At 40.0% G+C, this 18,103-nt stretch overlaps 1 protein-coding gene across 1 annotated transcript; it reads right to left on the reverse strand.

The window, feature by feature from the left end:
* Window positions 1-200: 200 nt before the first annotated feature.
* On the reverse strand, window positions 201-9,951 carry LOC139310700 (ryncolin-3-like). Its single transcript, XM_070934913.1, has 7 exons — window positions 9,819-9,951; window positions 8,647-8,784; window positions 7,927-7,989; window positions 6,665-6,747; window positions 5,457-5,586; window positions 3,561-3,695; window positions 201-1,374 (listed from the first exon to the last, which is right to left on the reverse strand). The coding sequence occupies exons 1-7, from the start codon at window positions 9,916-9,918 to the stop codon at window positions 1,124-1,126; spliced, it is 900 nt and encodes a 299-aa protein (XP_070791014.1). The 5' UTR covers window positions 9,919-9,951; the 3' UTR covers window positions 201-1,123.
* Window positions 9,952-18,103: the final 8,152 nt, after the last annotated feature.

The following is an 18,103-nucleotide window of genomic DNA, read 5'->3' on the forward strand; positions in this document are numbered from 1 at the left end:
ACTGTGAGAATCAGGTTGATACTTTTTAGTAGAGTAAGATTCATGCATCTTACATATATTCAAGAATTATGGATATTTGTATAGAGATAGAAAAAAGCAAACGGGGAATATTAGTGTATACATTTTTATATAATAAAATAAAAGCAATAACAAGAAGGAAGCTTAGAAATTGAATGGCAGTATCATGCATGATTAAATAATACGGTGAGTGGCATTAGAGCAATATATTAAAACAGAATAATTAAATAATGTTAGACTATAATTTAATATAAATGTGTATTATTATTAGAAATATATAAGTTGGTTCAATGTAATAACTATGATAAATTTTACTAGTTCTCTTTGTATTAGAATGTATGATACCCAGGTGCCAAACTGTTCACGCATTGATATGTATATGTAAAACAAAATAAAAAATTTGAAACAAAAAAAAAGAATTATGGATATTTCCTTTAGTGTTCCTCTTTGCAATATAGAAAAATAAAATCTTCTGAAAGGAAAGAAGAGACTGTTCACAGATTGTTGGTTGAACTGTTTCCATTAAAATGCATCTCTCTCGGGTGATATCTATGTTTGGAGAAACACTGTCAAGGTTCAGTTCCTTCCATGCAACATTTCCCCTTCTTTCCAATTAGTTCAAAGTGACATCCTCAGGTTGCAAAACCTCACACAGCCAGTTCATCAGCTCTAGTGGGTCAATAATGTCCATGAATTCTTTGGCTCTCTTATGGTGCTATGAGGCAGCCTCATGCTACAACCTCAGGAATGGGAAGACTTTGTAAGAGTACGAAATATTTCATATAATTGAAAGGGTTATATCAATGTTTTAAGGTTTTTCTGGAATACCCGATACATTTAGGGATGATACAGTAATCAGAATAACTGTTTATAGTGTGAGGATTCTAGACATTCAATCAAAATTTATTAGGCTAGTGGCCTTCATAAGATAACAGTGGAAAACATCCCAAATTGAAGATGCTAAATTCTCATGCAAGAGACAGCTGGGTATCCTCCATCCTCAAACTAGCCTTTTCCTTTCAAATACCTTTAATTCCCAAATGAAGGCACCCCCTCATTCATTCAGCAAGTCAGTTGAACAATTCTGAATATATTGATATTTCACCTATTGAGGTCTAATTTTCATGTCCACATATTTGTAAGAATAATGGTACCCCTTTCCAGCAGACCAGTTGATGCCATCAGCAAAAGAGCTATGTTCTCCTTTGTGATACAGGCCATTCAGGTTGGAAGAGTGGCAGGCAGCATACCACCAACCTCCCTTGTAACTCACAGCACAACTTGAGGGTTCTTTGACATCATTGTCTTTGTCTTTTGTAGAGAATGCCATGCCTTTATGTCCTGAGAAAGAATCCCCTGAGTGAAGATAATCAGAGGAGAAAGTCAATGATTTACTGTATTGTTGCTTTCAGTCACAGTGCTACAACTGTGAAAAATTTATATTCTCTGCTAGGAAGAATTCAGCAGGAAATAAAAAATGATAGAATGCATAATTTATATGCAGAAATTCCTAACTCAGTTTATCACATTACCAGGTTGGAATTCCTTATACCATTGTTTGCAAATAGGCATTGTTTGCAAATCATGTCACATGCCAAACTATAAACCATGGTTTACAAACACATCTAGACTTCCTAATATCCTAACTAAAAACCAATTGACGTAGAACAATGTAATAAGATCACCACATACTATTATATGAGAAATATGTAAATTATTATATTATATATATACAAATTATATATGTTTAAAATTCTAGATGCAGTTCTGGAGTTTATTTTTTCATTCATGATTAAAGATTAAAAAAATGAGAACGAATCAAAAATATACCACACATGACACAGTTAGCAGGGAATCATTTAAAAAAATACATTATGAAATAAAATATCACAAAATAATAGAAAAGCAATCCTAAGGCCAAATTCAAACCTTTTTCTTCCTGGTGGCAAAGTGCAATAAAGCAAATTTATCTCTTTTCATAGATAAATGAATAGATTGACGTTTTAACAGAAAATAAATTATTTCTGCTTCAGGCCAGAGAGCCAGCTTAAGGCACCAGGCTAGAAACCAAGAAACTGAATCCTACCATGTTTTCTTGAAAATAAGCCCTCCCCGAAAATATTTAAGCGCATGCGCAGCCAATCTGGTTAGGGTTAGGGAGACAGAGCTGGAAATCACGTAAGATGGCAAGAGGAACCCCATCTTGCTCCATGTACCCCAAAATAATAAGACCTCCCCGAAAATAAGGCCAAGCGCTTATTTCGGGGTTCAAAAAAATATAAGACAAAAAAATATAAGAAAAAAATATAAAAAATATAAGGGTCTTATTTTCGGGGGAACACTGTAGTCACACTTTAGGCATAAAACCAGCTGGATGACCTTGGGCCAGTCTCTCTCTCTCTCTCCCCACTCCATCCGCCTCCCACCACACCCCAGGATGCAGGCATAGGCAAGCCACTTCTGAAATCTTGCCAAGAAAATTTCATGGACTTGTCCACATGGTTGCCAGGAGTCAAAATGGGTTCAATAGAATAAAGTTGGTTAGTTCTTTATGCCAACCTAAACAGTAAGGAAGGAATTGTTCATTTGGAGCACCTCTTGTCAAAGCAATAGCAATAGCAATAGCAATAGCAATAGCAATAGCAATAGCAATAGCAATAGCAATAGCAATAGCAGTAGCACTTAGACTTAGACTTATATACCACTTCACAGTGCTTCACAGCCCTCTCTAAGTGGTTTACAGAGTCAAAATATTGCCCCCAACAATCTGGGTCCTCATTTTACTGACTTTGGAAGAATGTAAGGCTGAGTCAATCTTGAATCGAATTGCCAAAATGCTGGCAGCCAGCAGTCAGGAGAATAAGCCTGCAGTGCTGCATTCTAACCACTGCGCCACCACAGCTCATAAAAGGTCAGGGCAGCAATACACAGGCAATACAATTAGTCTTCATTTAGCAGACAGCGATCATTCACAGTTAAAATAGAGATGAAAAAGTAACTTTGTGACCAATGCCCACATTTATGATTTTGCAGGTCTTCTAAAGCAAAGGAAAGCTGAAGTAAGATCATAAGCACAGTTATTGTTTTACTTAGCGACTGTTTGGCTTAACAACTGAATTGCTGGTCCCAATTATGACTGCTAAATGAGGACTATGTGTACATATTCTGATCGCTTCATATGAACACAGACATAATTGTTTCAAGAGAAGGACACTTAATTTGTTTAAAGGATGACAGAAATGCATCAAATGTAATATTACACGCAACAGTACCGAAATAATGCATTTTTTCACCATTAGCAATACTGATAATTCTAAAATTCACTATCAAAAATAATATATTTTTTATGAATAGAAGTGGAAGGCAAAACCATAAGGAATGTTTTTTATACTCATATGGTGCCATGAGGCTTGTGGACTTGGCTAAAAGCCTTCAGAAAAACACCTGCTGTATATGGCAGATTTTTAACTGTCTTAATTGTGTTTTATGATCTATTCTACATCAAGGTTCTCCAATGAAGAAACAGCCTCTGTATTACTTACCCATGTTGCCATCCAAATAGGAGCCCAACATTAGCTTATAGTTTTCACTTTCATTTGCAATTCTGAAACTGGAATATGTTGCAAAGGTTGTGGAACCATTGAAATCTTCCACATCAATTCGCAATTGCTGTGTTCCTAAACACCAAAGGATAGATGTTATTAGAGAATGGATACTGGAGATAAAGAAATCCTTGAAGCAGGGGTGAAATCCAGCAGGTTCTGACAGGTTCTGGAGAACCAGTAGCGGAAATTTTGAGTAGTTTGGAGAACTGGCAAATACCACCTCTGGCTGGCCCCAGAGTGGGGTGGGAATGGAGATTTTGCAATATCCTTCCCCCAAGAGTGGGGACAGAATGGGGATTTTGCAGTATCCTTCCCCTGCCATGCCCACCAAGCCACGCCCACAGAACTGATAGTAAAAAAATTTGAATTTCACCGCTGACTTGAAGGTAATCATGTCATGAAGGTAATCATAATCATATTGATCATTGTAGTAGACTTTAATTCCACAAGGACATAACCACAGATCCACCATGGCTCATAAAAGGTTAGATATCATTGCTTTTCGATGGACATGGCTCATAGTGGAAAACCAGTGAGAACTAACAAAATGGAGGAACAGAATTACAGGAGCATAAGAGTTGGCCCAGGAAAATTAAACCACTCTCAGAAAGTCACAAATTTTGTCGGGTCATTTTGCACAATTAGCCAGAAAGTCATCCATGCATTGCCACTTTTTCTTTTTCTTAAACAAAGTCAATATTTTTAATAACAGTTCACCTATATATGGCGAGTAAGGCAGTTAGTTATCAACCGTCTTGGGGGAACCATGCTACATAAAGCTTTGAAAAAAAAGTTTATTTTCCTCAGATTTCATTTATGAATTTGGAATGTACCATTAATCTTTATGGAAGGAAATGGAAGGTAAGTATTATGAACCTACAAGAACAGATCAGAGTCTTTCTTTTATGCATAAATGTGTCCCGTGATGAAAAGACAGTCTCTAGTAATTTATTTATTTATTTATTAAATTTTTATACCGCCCTTCTCCCAAAGGACTCAGGGCAGTGAACAGCCAGGATTAAAATACATACAATATGAAAATTAAAATAATTTAAAAATAATTAAATCAAATTTGGCTTCCCCAATTTAAAACCCCTTACCCATAAAATTAACCAATTAAAAATTTTAAGCCAGCCCGGCTTGCTGAAATAAGAAAGTCTTCAGCGCCCAGCGGAAAGTACGGAGGTCTGGGATCAGTCGTATCCCTGGGGGTAGTTTGTTCCAGAGGGCAGGTGCCCCCACAGAGAAGGCTCTCCCCGTGAGGGTCACCAGTCGACATTGCTTGACCGACGGCACCCTGAGGAGACCCTCTCTGTGGGAGCATATTGGCCGGTGGGAGATTATCGGTGGCAGAAGGTGGTCTCGTAAATACCCAGGCCCTATGCCATGGAGCGCTTTAAAGATGAGAACCAATACCTTGAAGCGCACCCGGAAGACCACCGGAAGCTAGTGCAGCTCGCGCAGGAGAGGTGTTACATGGGAGCGCCATGTCGCCCCCATAATCACCCATGCAGCTGCATTCTGGACCAGTTGGAGCCTCTGGTGCTCCTCAAGGGGAGCTGCATGTAGAGAGCATTACAGTAGTCCAGGTGGGAAGTAACGAGGGCATGAGTGACCGTGCATAAGTAGTCCCAATCCAGAAAGGGGCGCAACTGGCGTATCAGGCAAATATTAGAGACAGAATCTGAATCTCTAATATTAGAAACAGAATCTGAAAGGACTGATATTCATCTTTCCTTATAAATTAATTCTGATAGTGATGAGTGTTATCAATGTAAACGTATTTAATTCATCAAACTGAGCCTCAGGTAGAAGAGGAGATTTTGGACTTACCAGAACTGGTGAGAAGATGGATCTTATCATTGCCCAACCAGAATTCTGATCCTTGCCTCCCAAATCCTTTCTTGTATGATTCCCAGTTACGGTAGAAATTGACAGAGCCATCCTGCCTCCTCTGGAAGACCTGGTTGAGAGAGACAATCTGCTTTCTTAATATTATACCATTTCCACTTGGGTCTCTCATCCTGGCTTAGCAAGTTCTTACTAGGCTACTGCTTTAAAAGTAAAACATTGTGGCAGGGTGACTGCATAATTAAAAAGTTGTTTGGAAGCACTACTACTCATGTTGTCTGGACCTAAAATGCAGTATGAAAGGCCACCTTTGCCTGCACTCACATTTGGATCAAAAGAAAGGAATGAAGAAAAACTGAAGTAGCATAGAATTGCTTATTTTTTTCTAGAATAAGGATTGCCCTCTCTTCTTTGCAGAGCTTGAGGGGTTAGGGTTCCTGCTGAGGAAGGGGCAACCCAAGATCTCCTGAACTCTGCTTCAGACAAGTAGAAGGGAGATTACAATAATTTCCTCCAAAGCACCTGAGAGCAAGATAAGAAGTAACAGATGGAAACTTATCAAAGAGAGATCCCACCTAGAACTAAGGAGATATTTCCTGTCAGTAAGAACAATTAATCAGTGGAACAGCTTGCTTCCAGAAGTTGTGGGTGTACCATTACTGGAGGTTTTTAAGAAGAGACTGGACAGCCATTTGTCTGAAATGGCATAGGCCATAGGGCCTTCTGCTTGAAGGTCCCTGCCAACTCTGTTATTCTGTATTCAGTGCTCTGTACAAAGGTTCTCCAACCTGGCCCCCTCCAGGTATGCTGGACAGAACTCTTGACATTCTCAGCCAGCAGCACAAACAGCTGGGAATCCTAGATACTGTCACCCAGGGGTGAAATGCTCCCGGTTCGGACCAGCTCGGGCGAGTAGGTAGCGATGATGGCTGGTGGTTCAGAGAACCAGTAGCAATGGCAACCCAAGGCTCCGCCTACCCGCCCAGTCATCTTTACTTCCTGCTTTTACTCCCAGAGAGCCGGTAGTAAAAAATGCTTAAAAAGTTAAAAAAAAAGTTCCGACGATCAGCTGAGCAATGTGTGACCATGGGAACTTTTTTTTTTTTTTTTTTTTTTTTTTACTTTTTAAGCATTTTTTTCTACCGGTTCCAGAGAAACAAAGTGCTCGGCTGCTGCTCTTTTTCACTCACCCTGAGCTTCCTGCTGTGGATTTTCATGCCTTGCTTCACACACCTGGGATTGTCATCCTCGTCTTCTTCTTCCTCCTCCTCCTCTCCAAGTGGAAAAATGCCAGGAGCGCAAAAAGAAGCGCTTGCTTGCTCCTGACGTTTTTCCATTTGTAAGGAAGCTTTCATGAAGGCAAGTCTGGCTTCCTGTGCTGCTCGCTAAAAACTTCACCAGTACTGCTGTGCACAGCAGCCTGTGCCTGCTGTCCCATCCCCAGCCGGCTGAACCAGAGTTGGGAAATTTACCCCTTCAATCCACCCCCACCTTCATTCCTCTTTTCTTTGGAGGCCAACCTGAAGGAGCCTCAAGTCATTCAAAAGGTCTTTTAAAGCCTCTGTGTGTGCTGCACTGAATGTCGGTGTCGAGGCAGGGAGGGGGAGGGAAATGACCCCTCCAATCCACCCCCGCCTTCATTCAAAGGTCTTTTAAAGCCTCTGTGTGTTTGTGTGGGTGTGTGTACAGCGGTACTGATGAGATTTTTAGCACAGAAAGCCAGGCTTGTCTTCACAAGGTACGAAAGCTTCCTTACAAATGGAAAAAGGCCAGGAGCAAGCAAGCGCTTCTTTTTGCGCTCCTGGCATTTTTCCACCTGGAGAGGAGGAGGAAGAAGAAGACAAGGGTGACAATCCCGGGCATGTGAAGCAAGGTGATCCGCAACAGGAAGCTCGGGCTGAGTGAAAAGGGGGAGCAGCCGAACAATTTGTTGCCCCCCGTCATCTCCCTGACTGGGTGGCCGAGGTAGAAACATTTTATCTATGTTTAAAAATAAATAAAAAAAATTTCAAAAAAAATAATAATTGGAAGCTTGGCAACTGGCTCATAATGGCTGCAGTGTCCCAGAGCCTTGTCATCACCTTGGCAACATTCTGACAATCAAATCCACTGGGGAAGCCAGATTTACTAACATCTGCAGCAATTCACTTATCAACTGTGGCACAAAAGGTCATAAAAGACGGTTGTTAAGTGAGTTTTCCCCCGTCTTAGCAATGGAAATTTTGGGCTCAATTGTGGTCATGCATTGAGAACTATCTGTTTATCAACACCTCTCTTTATGCAAGTTCCTTATCTATTTTCTTGCCTAGAGGAATAGACAGGTAGAAAATCCACCTGCAAAGAACTTGTCTTGCAGAGTGATCACCAAAGTAGAAGCTTCAGTAAGAATATTTGTTTGGAGGCCAAGAGGCTTTAGGATTTCCATATATTTCCCTCATTGGAGATACATTACCTTTGTCTCCTTTGTCTCCCTTTGGTCCAGCTTTTCCAGGTATCCCAGCAGAGCCCTTTTCACCTAAGGAGAACAGAACAAAGCTCCTTAAAAGAACACCTAGAATATACCAAGAGTTTTCCAAATCTTGTCTTTGTAAAAAGCAAGACAATCACAGAGGCTTTTATCTCTCAGTTTGCAAAAAGGGGGCAACAACCCTTTCATAAACAGGAGAGCTACCTACACACTTTCCACATAATGGAAGGATGTATAACTATTCTGAACTTGCATTGTTTTTCAGGTTTTCCTCATCTTTCTCAAGCACTGTAAAGACCGTAACACCTTGCTAGGAAAGAACTGACTGATCCCTGGAAAGGAAGGAAGCTGATGGGCATAAGAATAGTTCTTTTAACAAAATGATACAATCCATCCTCCCTAAAAAAGAACTAGAAGTTCCAACTACAGAGGCATTCCCAACTGCTACTATTGTACAACCATCAGCATTTTTAAAATCCTCTTCCTGACCTGAAATGCAACCTTCCTAGTACAGCACCCTCCCTTCCTAGCTGGAATTTGAGGGGCAGGGCATGTTTTTCATCCCTCTGCCAAGTAACCTTGGTGATGCTTTCTCCAACATCCTTTCTTCTAGACTGTCCAGGCTTTGAGTTTCCTAGTAACAGAGCAAATAAGCTGCTAGATCTTTTTGACATCAATTGACAACAGAAGTAGGTATCAACTTACCTGGGGGCCCCTGAGGTCCTGGCTCACCCTTGGCTCCAGAAAGACCATTTGTTCCTGGCACACCTGGAATTCCAGGTATCCCTGCCTGGCCCTGGAGAACAATCTTGTCACTCCCACATTGTGCTAAGCTCTTCAGCTCTGGAATAGAAGAAAGAGCATAAACCGAATGAGAAACTAAACAAAAGCAAGAAGGTTTTTCTCACAGTCTGACAAATCATACAGTGGCCCTAGTTTGGATCAGGGGCAAAATCCAGTAGGTTCTGACAGGTTCTTGAAAACCAGTAGCGGAAATTTTGAGTAGTTTGTAGAACCAGCAAATACCCCCTCTGTCTGGTCCCAGAGTGGGGTGGGAATGGAGATTTTGCAGTATCCTTCCCCTGAAGTGGGATGGAAATGGAGATTTTGCATACCCACTAAGACATGCCCACCAAGCCACACCATGCCCACTAAGCCACGCCCACAGAACTGGTAGTAAAAAAAATTGAATTTCACCACTGGTTTAGATGCTAGAAAACCAGCATGATGCAGCAGATAACATTGGGTTTCTATTTTGGGGAATTTTAGACAAGTTCACTCTTATTTTTTACTGAGCCTTTGCAAGCTTTTAAAGCCTGCATTTTTTGAACTGCAAGAGGAAGGGTGAGAAGGCAAAAGAACAATGACATGTACAGAATACTCTTAGGAAACAAACCCTGTTATTATGATGTACACATTTTCCTTTCAAATATTCTAGTTGATTACCTTACACACTTTTTGGCCAAAGACAAACTCCACTGGTCTATTTCTTTCCCCATCCTTTAAACCCTTCTAGAATGGCTGTAATTTCACTAAAGCTCCTTCTGTGGTCTGCCAACGTTGCTCCTTGAACATCCATTCCTCCCTCTGGCCAATAACCAATCAGAAAATGGCTACTAGACAATGCCTTCCCCACATTGTTGTGTTTGGGTTTCACAATGAGGAAAAAATAAAAAGAAAATTAACCATAGCCTGCAGGTGTGGCAAAAGTGCCAAACAGCACCTTCCTTAAAGGGAGGGGAAGTCCCAGCAGCTGGAACGTGAAACAAGAGGGGAGATGGAGTTCCCACTGGTGTCCTGCGGTTATGGGAGAAGCTCTCTAGAGCAATCTATCTTAATTAACTTTCTCACCCCAGAAAGGACCAATTGAGACTCACGTGCACAGCAGCTGGTTTCTGTCTCCTCCTGTGTGGATAGTCCCCTCTCTGCAGACAGAGCAATCAGGAATAGGAAGCAAAAACCAATCCAAGTTGTCATCTTGCCTCAGGAAACCTAGTTTGCTGTCCTTTAAATATGTCTTTGAACTGGGCTGGGGAATTGGCGTTCTTGTATTTATAGCAATGGCTATTCTGTAAACAGAGTAATGGGGAAATAATAGAATTTCCTTCTCTTTCTTCTCTTGCAACACCTGCTTTCACAAATCTTGGCAATATTTTCAGATGAGGGATGGAACTCTAGAAAAAAATAGAAATCTCTGCATTGCATTACTTTCCCCACCCTTTGTCTTTCCTTGAGAATTTTCTGTGGTACAATGTGGATCTTTAACCTTGGTTATCAGAGGGAGAGAAGAAACATGAGTGAGCTGCACTTCAGGTAAACAAATACGTCAGCTTTTACAATTTTCCTTCTTGGATAGATACACCCTGACAAAGACTGACAATACCCCAATTATCTTGCAAGTTGATTGTATGTAATTTAAGAGCTGTTCATTAATCTCTTCTGCTATTTTCATATGTACTTATGGATTATTTATTTATTTATTTATTTATTTGTTTAAATTTCTATACCGCCCTTCTCCAAATAGGACTCAGGGCGGTGCACAGCCTAAGTAAAAACAAAGCATACAAAATTTAAAAAACAGTATTAAAATAATTAGATATTCTGGCCGTAAATTAAAACAACCCAATTTAAAACCAATTTAAAATTTAGCTCAAGCCAGCCCAGGTATTTTACACCTAGACAATATCAATATCTATTAGGCTGTTCTCAAAAAGGCAATTTGTGCTAGCCTCGCCAGTCTTGCCATAAAAGCAGGTCAAATTAAAAAAAAAACAGGAAAGACAAATTACCCATATCAGTAAGAAAGCTCCAATCCCAAAAAAATCCCTCTGGCGAAAAAACAAAACTGGCTATATAGCTAACTTTAAAAGCCACTACAAAAATATATGCCATCAAATAAAGACTGAACGCACCAATTACCACATCAAACAAGAAGAAAACCTTCTGCGCACGAAATCCAAACTCACCTTTTATAATTTTGTAAATAACAAGCTTAAAGACTTGAGATCCATTCCACCCCTAAAAGGACCTAACAGTAACAAATGCAATGATGAAGCAGTTAAAGGAAACCTCTTTAACATATTCTTCGGTTCACTCTTTGTAAACAGCAATTGCTCATGCCCAACATTCCCTAATCGTACCACCAATAACTACAACGATCTAACACAAATAGATTTCACAGAAGATAACATTGAAAAGCCACTACGTAGACTTAAACCATCTCTATCTATTGGACCTGATGAACTATGTGCATACTTCTTAAAAAAGCTTTCCACTGCTATAGCAGAACCTCTAAGCATAATCGTTGAAAAATCTTTCAGGACCAGCTCCCTACCCAACCTATGGTCACTAGCCATGGTCATCCCTATCTTCAAAAAGGGAGACCCCAGCCTAGTCGAAAATCACAGATCAATCTCTTTATGCTGTGTTACCTGCAAAGTCATGGAATCAATCATCAACCAATCCATTACCCTCCACCTAGAAACAAACAACTTACTCTCTAATAAACAATTTGGTTTCAGAAAAAAATTATTCTGTAATCTACAACTTCTACACTGCAAAAACAAATGGACTATAAATCTTGATCAGGGCAAAGCAATAGATGCAATTTACATAGACTTCTGTAAAGCCTTTGATTCAGTGGTACATGACAAACTACTTCTAAAACTACAATCCTATGGCATCTCCGGACCCCTCCATAATTGTATAACCGTGTTCCTGTCAAACAGACAACAAGTGGTCAAAATAGGGAGTGCTCTATCAAATCCTGCACCTGTTAATAGCGGTGTCCCCCAAGTCAGCATTCTAGGACCAACACTCTTCATAAATGACCTTTGTGATCATATTATAAGTAATTGTGTTCTCTTCGCCGATGATGTAAAACTATTTAACACCACTAACAATGCTGCTACCCTTCAAAAAGACCTTGATTTTGTGTCAGAATGGTAAAAAAATTGGCAATTCCAAATCTCAACCAACAAATGCTCTGTTTTACACATTGGCAAAAGGAATGAGAACACAAAGTACAAGCTGAGTGGACACGATCTTGTAGATGGCCCTCACTCTGTCAAGGACCTTGGAGTACTCATATCAAATGATCTAAGTGCCAAAGCCCACTGTAACAACATTGCCAAAAAGGCATTAAGGGTTGTAAACCTAATCTTGCATAGCTTCTTCTCTGGTAATATTACACTACTAACTAGCGCATACAAAACATTTGCTAGACCAATTCTCGAATACAGCTCATCTGTCTGGAACCCGTACTGCATATTGGACATTAATACAATTGAACGTGTCCAGAAATATTTCACAAGAAGAGTGCTCCACTCCTCCTCTCACAACAAAATACCTTATGCCACCAGACTTGAAATTTTGGGCTTAGAGAATTTAGAACTACACTGCCTTCGGTATAACCTAAGCATAGCTCATAAAATCATCTGCTACAATGTCCTACCTGTCAATGACTACTTCAGCTTCAACCACAACAATACAGGAGCACACAATAGATACAAACTTAAAATGAACTGCTCCAAACTCAATTGCAGAAAATATGACTTCAGCAACAGAGTGGTCAATGCCTGGAATGCACTACCTGACTCTGTGGTTTCATCCCAAACCCCCCAAAATCTTAACCTTAAACTGGTACTGTTGACCTCACCCCATTCCTAAGAGGTCTGTAAGGGACATGCATAAGAGCACCAGCGTGCCTACAGTCCCTGTCCTAATGTTCCCTTTAGTTGTATTCATTTTATGTATTGAATTCATGCTTATACTTATATATATTATCTAATACATACTCGACAAATAAGTTAAATAAATAAAAAAAATGTGAGAAAGATCTTGGGACAGTAGGTGAAGAGATGTTACCAAGGGACAGCATAGCCTGCAGCTAGAGAGTGGATATGGCAAGAGGCTCAGAAGAGACCTTCCCTAGTTTTTCCATTGTAGAGGAGAAGGTTGGGAGAGAGAATGGTCCTTTTGTAACATCATGCTTTACAACTGCATCGCTTAGTAATGGAAATTCTGATCCCAATTGCCGTTGGAACCTATTTTTTTCATACCTCCAGTTTAATTTTTTTTCATTCCAGGTAATGGTTAGTTTTTTTCCTGACTTCAATTGCAATTTCTGTGTAATTGGTACTTGAGGATGAGGGGGGAAGGGAAACATGCAACTGAAACCCCACAGCTTTTTAATTTTTGAAGAGTCAGTCGGAGATGGATAACTACTGTGTGTTCAACTTTGAACACATGGATAAATAAATCTGCCATGAATATCATTGGATACTTTAAAAAGGTGGAACTTTGATTGTGAAGTTATGGTTGCCATGTTGACTTTTTGATCTCCCCTCATTGGGACAGAGGACAAAATGACAATGTATTGAATGTTTGATTAACAATGGTTTGTTCTGTTCTGTCTGGGTTAGGGAACTGGGAGAGATAAAGGTATCACTGGACAGCTTAATTTTGAAGCCAGAATGAGCTACACCCAGCTCAGTGGAGAACAACCAAACCAATACAGAGCCCAAAGGAAGGCAGCAATCAGGGTCCAATCTGTGATGACTTACTCTACCGGGAACTCTGTCACAAGGAAGGTTCAAGCAACCAGGGCAGTCAGTCACTAGAAATCGATGTCCCTTCCAGCTTTGGAGCTCCTTCTTAGGAGAACTTTTGTTGAAGCTCAAGTCTCCCTGCTTAAACTCAATAGTGTTCCTCAAGCCTGACCCAGCTTCCAAGTCCACCCAAGTCTATTCAGCTTGTTCAACAAAAGCCCCATTTGTGCTATCCAGGAACAAAGAGCTTCGGTACCTCTGCATCTTTGGATAGTCAATCTAGAGCCAATCTCTAGCCTCGGAAGAAGAAGACGGAAGTCATTCTTTGTATAATTTGTGTTTTTTTCTTTTTTACACTTCTGTCCCTGTTCTTTTTTTTACTCTTTATCATTTCTTTGTTCATTAATTTATGTTGTTTATTATGCAATTTATGCAATAAAATTATTTAGAAAAAAGAGTTGCCCTGCTAACATGAAAGTTCAAGTGAAGCCGACTTCGAAGTTGCTTTACAAAGTCAGGCACATGTGCACACACACACAAATACACACACATAAATCATCTTTCCACCACACAAAGTCCACCATCAAACAGAAACTGCTGCATTGCTCAACTTACTTTCTCAACTTCCTCTGTTTCATCACGTACTCCACCTCAGCTTCCTCCATGTCTGCAATACCAGGCAAATTTCTAAGCAGCTGTTATATATGCCCAAGAATTGCTCTCTTCTGAAATGTTTTACATTTCAAATTCTGTTTATGAAGATCAGATTCTGCTGTTTGTAATCTGTGACACGTTATTCATTTTATCTTCTGAATTCTTTGTTTCATAATATCAGTGATTATACTGTATCTAGTCATAATACTATTGAAATGAGCTGATAAGATGCTGCTTCACTTCACTAATCCTAACAATCAAAATATATTTACTTTCTTGATCAAAGTCAGAGTAAAAAAATCCATTTTCGTTGCTTCCTTCTGTTAGATTCAAATCTATATCACAGTTTAGAGGCATCTGTAATGATGTTTTAACCACTCCCATCTTCGTAAGAGTTAGGGCTATATCCTTGTTCTTTAGTCAACTTCTATATAAACAACACAATTACAGTTTTTTCTAAATTAGGATTTTACCCAGGGGTGAAATGCTCCCGGTTCGGATTGGATCGCCCTACCTGGTAGCGATGGCGGACGGTGGTTCGGAGAACCGGTAGCAAAAATCCCTGCGCGCCTCCCCCCCATGCCCAGCTGAGCCGCACAATCATCAGAGGCTTTTTTTAACTTTTAAAAGCATTTTTTCTACAACCTCTTCCGACGAAAAAATGCTTTTAAAAGTTAAAAAAAAAGCCTCTGATGATCGCGCAGCTCAGCTGGGATTGTCAGAGGTTTTTCAAAGCATTTTTTTCTGCAACCTCTTGGCTGAAGAGTGGTAAAAAAAATGCTTTGAAAAGTCTCTGATTATTCCAGCTGAGTTGCCTGATCGGCAGAGAGGTATTTTTTAAAAAGCCTCTCTGATGACCCCAGTTGAGTTGCCTGATCGGCAGAGAGGTATTTTTTAAAAAGCCTCTCTGATGACCCCAGTTGAGTTGCCTGATCGGCAGAGGCTTTTCAAAGCATTAGAAAAAATGCTTTGAAAAGTTAAAAAAAAAAGTTGGCCATGCCCACCCAGTCACATTACCCCCCTACCCCAACCAAGCCATGCCCACAGATCCGGTAGTAACAAATTTTACATTTCACCCCTGATTTTACCCCATAATGCTTGTCAACTGTCCTATATCCATCTTCTTCTAAAGAAGATTGAAATCATCTTGATAAGTGGGCACCTTATTTATCTGTAACCCAAGTGGGCCTAGATGCTTTAGTGTTTTATTCTTCCAGGGAATTTCTTGAAATCAATTACTCAAAAATAAAGGTTCTGGTTTTCTCTAGAATGGACTTTAATTCCTCTGTTACATAGGAAATCAATTTAAAAAACAAATGAATCAAGATTTAAAGTAAATTGGTTACCTTCACCCATTGGAATAACGAAGTGAATGAGCTTTCTATTAGAGCTCAAAAAGTTGTTAACATAATCTTAAAGTATGCCAGTCTTCCTGGCAGTAATAATATCCATGTAACAATGAAATTGTATAAAGCAAATATTCTGAGTCCGTTGTTATATAGTGCACAACTTTGTAATTATAAGAATGTCTCTACTTTAGAAACTGCTCAGTCTAAGATCCTGAAAGCCAGATTCGGTATCCTTTGGTCAACTTCAAGGAAATTTAATTAACCTTAAGTAAAGGATGTGGGATTTAGATTTACAAAATGACAGAGCTAAAATCATTCATCCTTATTATGGCCCAATTGCCAATTATCCATGCACAATTCCTAGCTACTTCCACACGTCTTACACAATCTTACATCCATCTCCATAGGAGACTTTTTAACTTACTTTGAATAAGTGCACTATTATAAAGAAACACAGGAACACATTTGCTATAAACAAATATATTAGCGTCCTGTGTAACAATTATATGTGTTTGGCTCTTATATAGGCACAGTCAGTAATCGTATTATTTCTCTGGGGCTGTAGATTCTTATTAAGTTGCAAACAAAATCAGTTGCACACTGAATTTCTGTGCCAAAACATAACAATGCAGATAATTTAATTATTCCAGAAGTAATTAAATAATAAGAAGTAGAAATAAACATGGTTGCGGTATTTTAGCAAAATAAAAAGTTAGCATAAATTCATAAGCATTGGCTATAAAACTCCATCCTAGAATTTTGCATCCAGAAATAATTTTGTGGAAGTTCACACATGGGATATGGAAAGAGCATTCTGGAGCTGTGTGATCCCAGGATCAATTATGGAGAGGGGGATCTTCATTGCCTAGGACAGGGGTTTATAACCTTAAACACTCAAAGAGCCACTTGGGCCTGTTTCCCACAGAAAACAAAACACAGGGAGCAACAAAACCTGGGTGGGCGTGGCCAACTCGACATCACTCACTCCACCCAGTCACATGACTGCCCCCCAGCCATGCCTACCCAGGTTTTCTGACTCCCCATGTTTTCTATGGGAAATAGGTATCTTCCTCTTTCCCTCCCTCTTCTTTCTCGCTCGCTCCCTCTCTCTCATCTCTCTTTCTCTATGTCCCTCTCCCTCTCATCTTTCCCTTTCTCTCATATGTTTCTTTTTCTCTCTATCTCACTCTCTATCACCCTCTCTCTCTCTCTTTCTCTCCTCCCTCTCTCATTTCTCTTTTTCTCTCTGTCTCTCTTTCACTCTCTCATCTTTCTTTTTCTGTCTCCCTTCCTCTCGTCTCTTTTTTCTCTCTATCTTCCTCATCCCCCTCTCCCTCATCTCTCTCTCTCATTCTTTCTTTCCCTCTCTTGCTTTCTCCCCCTTCTCTGTGTCTTTGTGTGTATGTGCGCGCGTGTGTGTATCTCTTGCTCCCCATCTCTGTGTCCCTTCTTGCTCTCTTGGAAAGCCCTGAGTGCTCTCCTTGGGGCTTTTCGTTACCCATTTTTCTTTCTTCCTTTTGGAAATCCGGGCTGGCTGAGGAACCAAGGAACCCGCAGCCGAGACTTTCCTCCTCCTCCTCCTCCCCCTCCTCCTCCTCCTCCCCCTCCCCCTCCCCTCCTCCTCCTCTCATGACCCCCTGGCCAGCTGTGGTGGTTCTGTACATGAAGGGAGGAGACCAGAATTGATGTCCCTGAGTATTATCATAAAGCGTGACCATAATATAGAATAATGAAATTGGATATAAAAGTGAAATAATATGGGGTCAGCCTAGAGGATCTCTGAAGGGTCCTTTAACTAATAAATATAAGAGACAAATACTGGGTTCAAAAAGTTAAACCGCAAGGTTACTCAAATCACAGGTTAGCTCACCATTCTACAGTTGGAGAGTTCAAGAATTCAAACCGCAGAAGCACTTGTGTCAAATTGCAGAACTAACCCACATGGAGTTTTCTGCTTAAGAAACAAAGGAAGGCTAGCTAAAGAGTATGGTGTAGCAACAAGGGAGGGGGCTGTGGACTGTCAGAACTGTAACCAATCATAAGATGTCAAAAGTATGTATAAGAGTAACTACATCAGAACCCTTCGGGGTTCAGTTTTTGCTTCTTGTGTTGCCACTGAACCTTGCGCAATAAACCTTTTCTGTTTGATCCCGGAATTCCGTGTCAGTTCCTAGACTTCCATAATAACCACATTGCTAAACAATAGCAATCTTGTAGTCCCAGCTGCCATCATTAACTGATTTGTAAAGTCAAGCTACTTCCTGCTAGCTTCCCATAACCAAAGTCAGTGGAGAATCCAGCAAGAAGTTACAAGTCGCAGTCTGGCAGGAAGTTATTAAAAGGGTGTTGCAGTGTAGGTTTGATGTTATACACATGCATGAGAGGAATGTTCACAAAAATATACAGAATGAGGGGATCCAAACATGAATATTACGATTTCACGACATTACTATGTAGTATAGCAAAGAAACAGCAGAATTCAAATATTAGGAATTTCTCAGTAGCAATTTATTTTCAAATGATGTATAATAAGCTGTACATTCTAGGTTTACAAATGAATTGTTCCTCTTCCCCATTACTGCAATATCAATGTGTAAATGCGCCTTGATA

The sequence above is a fragment of the Pituophis catenifer genome, unplaced genomic scaffold, assembly GCF_029215685.1.
Source record: "Pituophis catenifer annectens isolate HBS135680 unplaced genomic scaffold, rPitCat1.0.hap2 SCAF_1, whole genome shotgun sequence".
In the NCBI taxonomy this organism is placed as follows: Eukaryota; Metazoa; Chordata; class Lepidosauria; order Squamata; family Colubridae; genus Pituophis; species Pituophis catenifer.

What these genes read in the sequence shown, in the direction of transcription:
- LOC139310700 (XM_070934913.1), bottom strand. Translation starts at nt 9,918, where the DNA reads ATGACAACTTGGATTGGTTTTTGCTTCCTATTCCTGATTGCTCTGTCT. An exon ending in GGGAGACAAAGGAGACAAAG is followed by an intron (nt 6,748 to 7,926) that starts GTAATGTATCTC and finishes TTCCACTTGGAG; the next exon opens with AGGAGGAGGAGGAAGAAGAA. An exon ending in CCATCTTCTCACCAGTTCTG is followed by an intron (nt 3,696 to 5,456) that starts GTAAGTCCAAAA and finishes TTTGGTGTTTAG; the next exon opens with GAACACAGCAATTGCGAATT.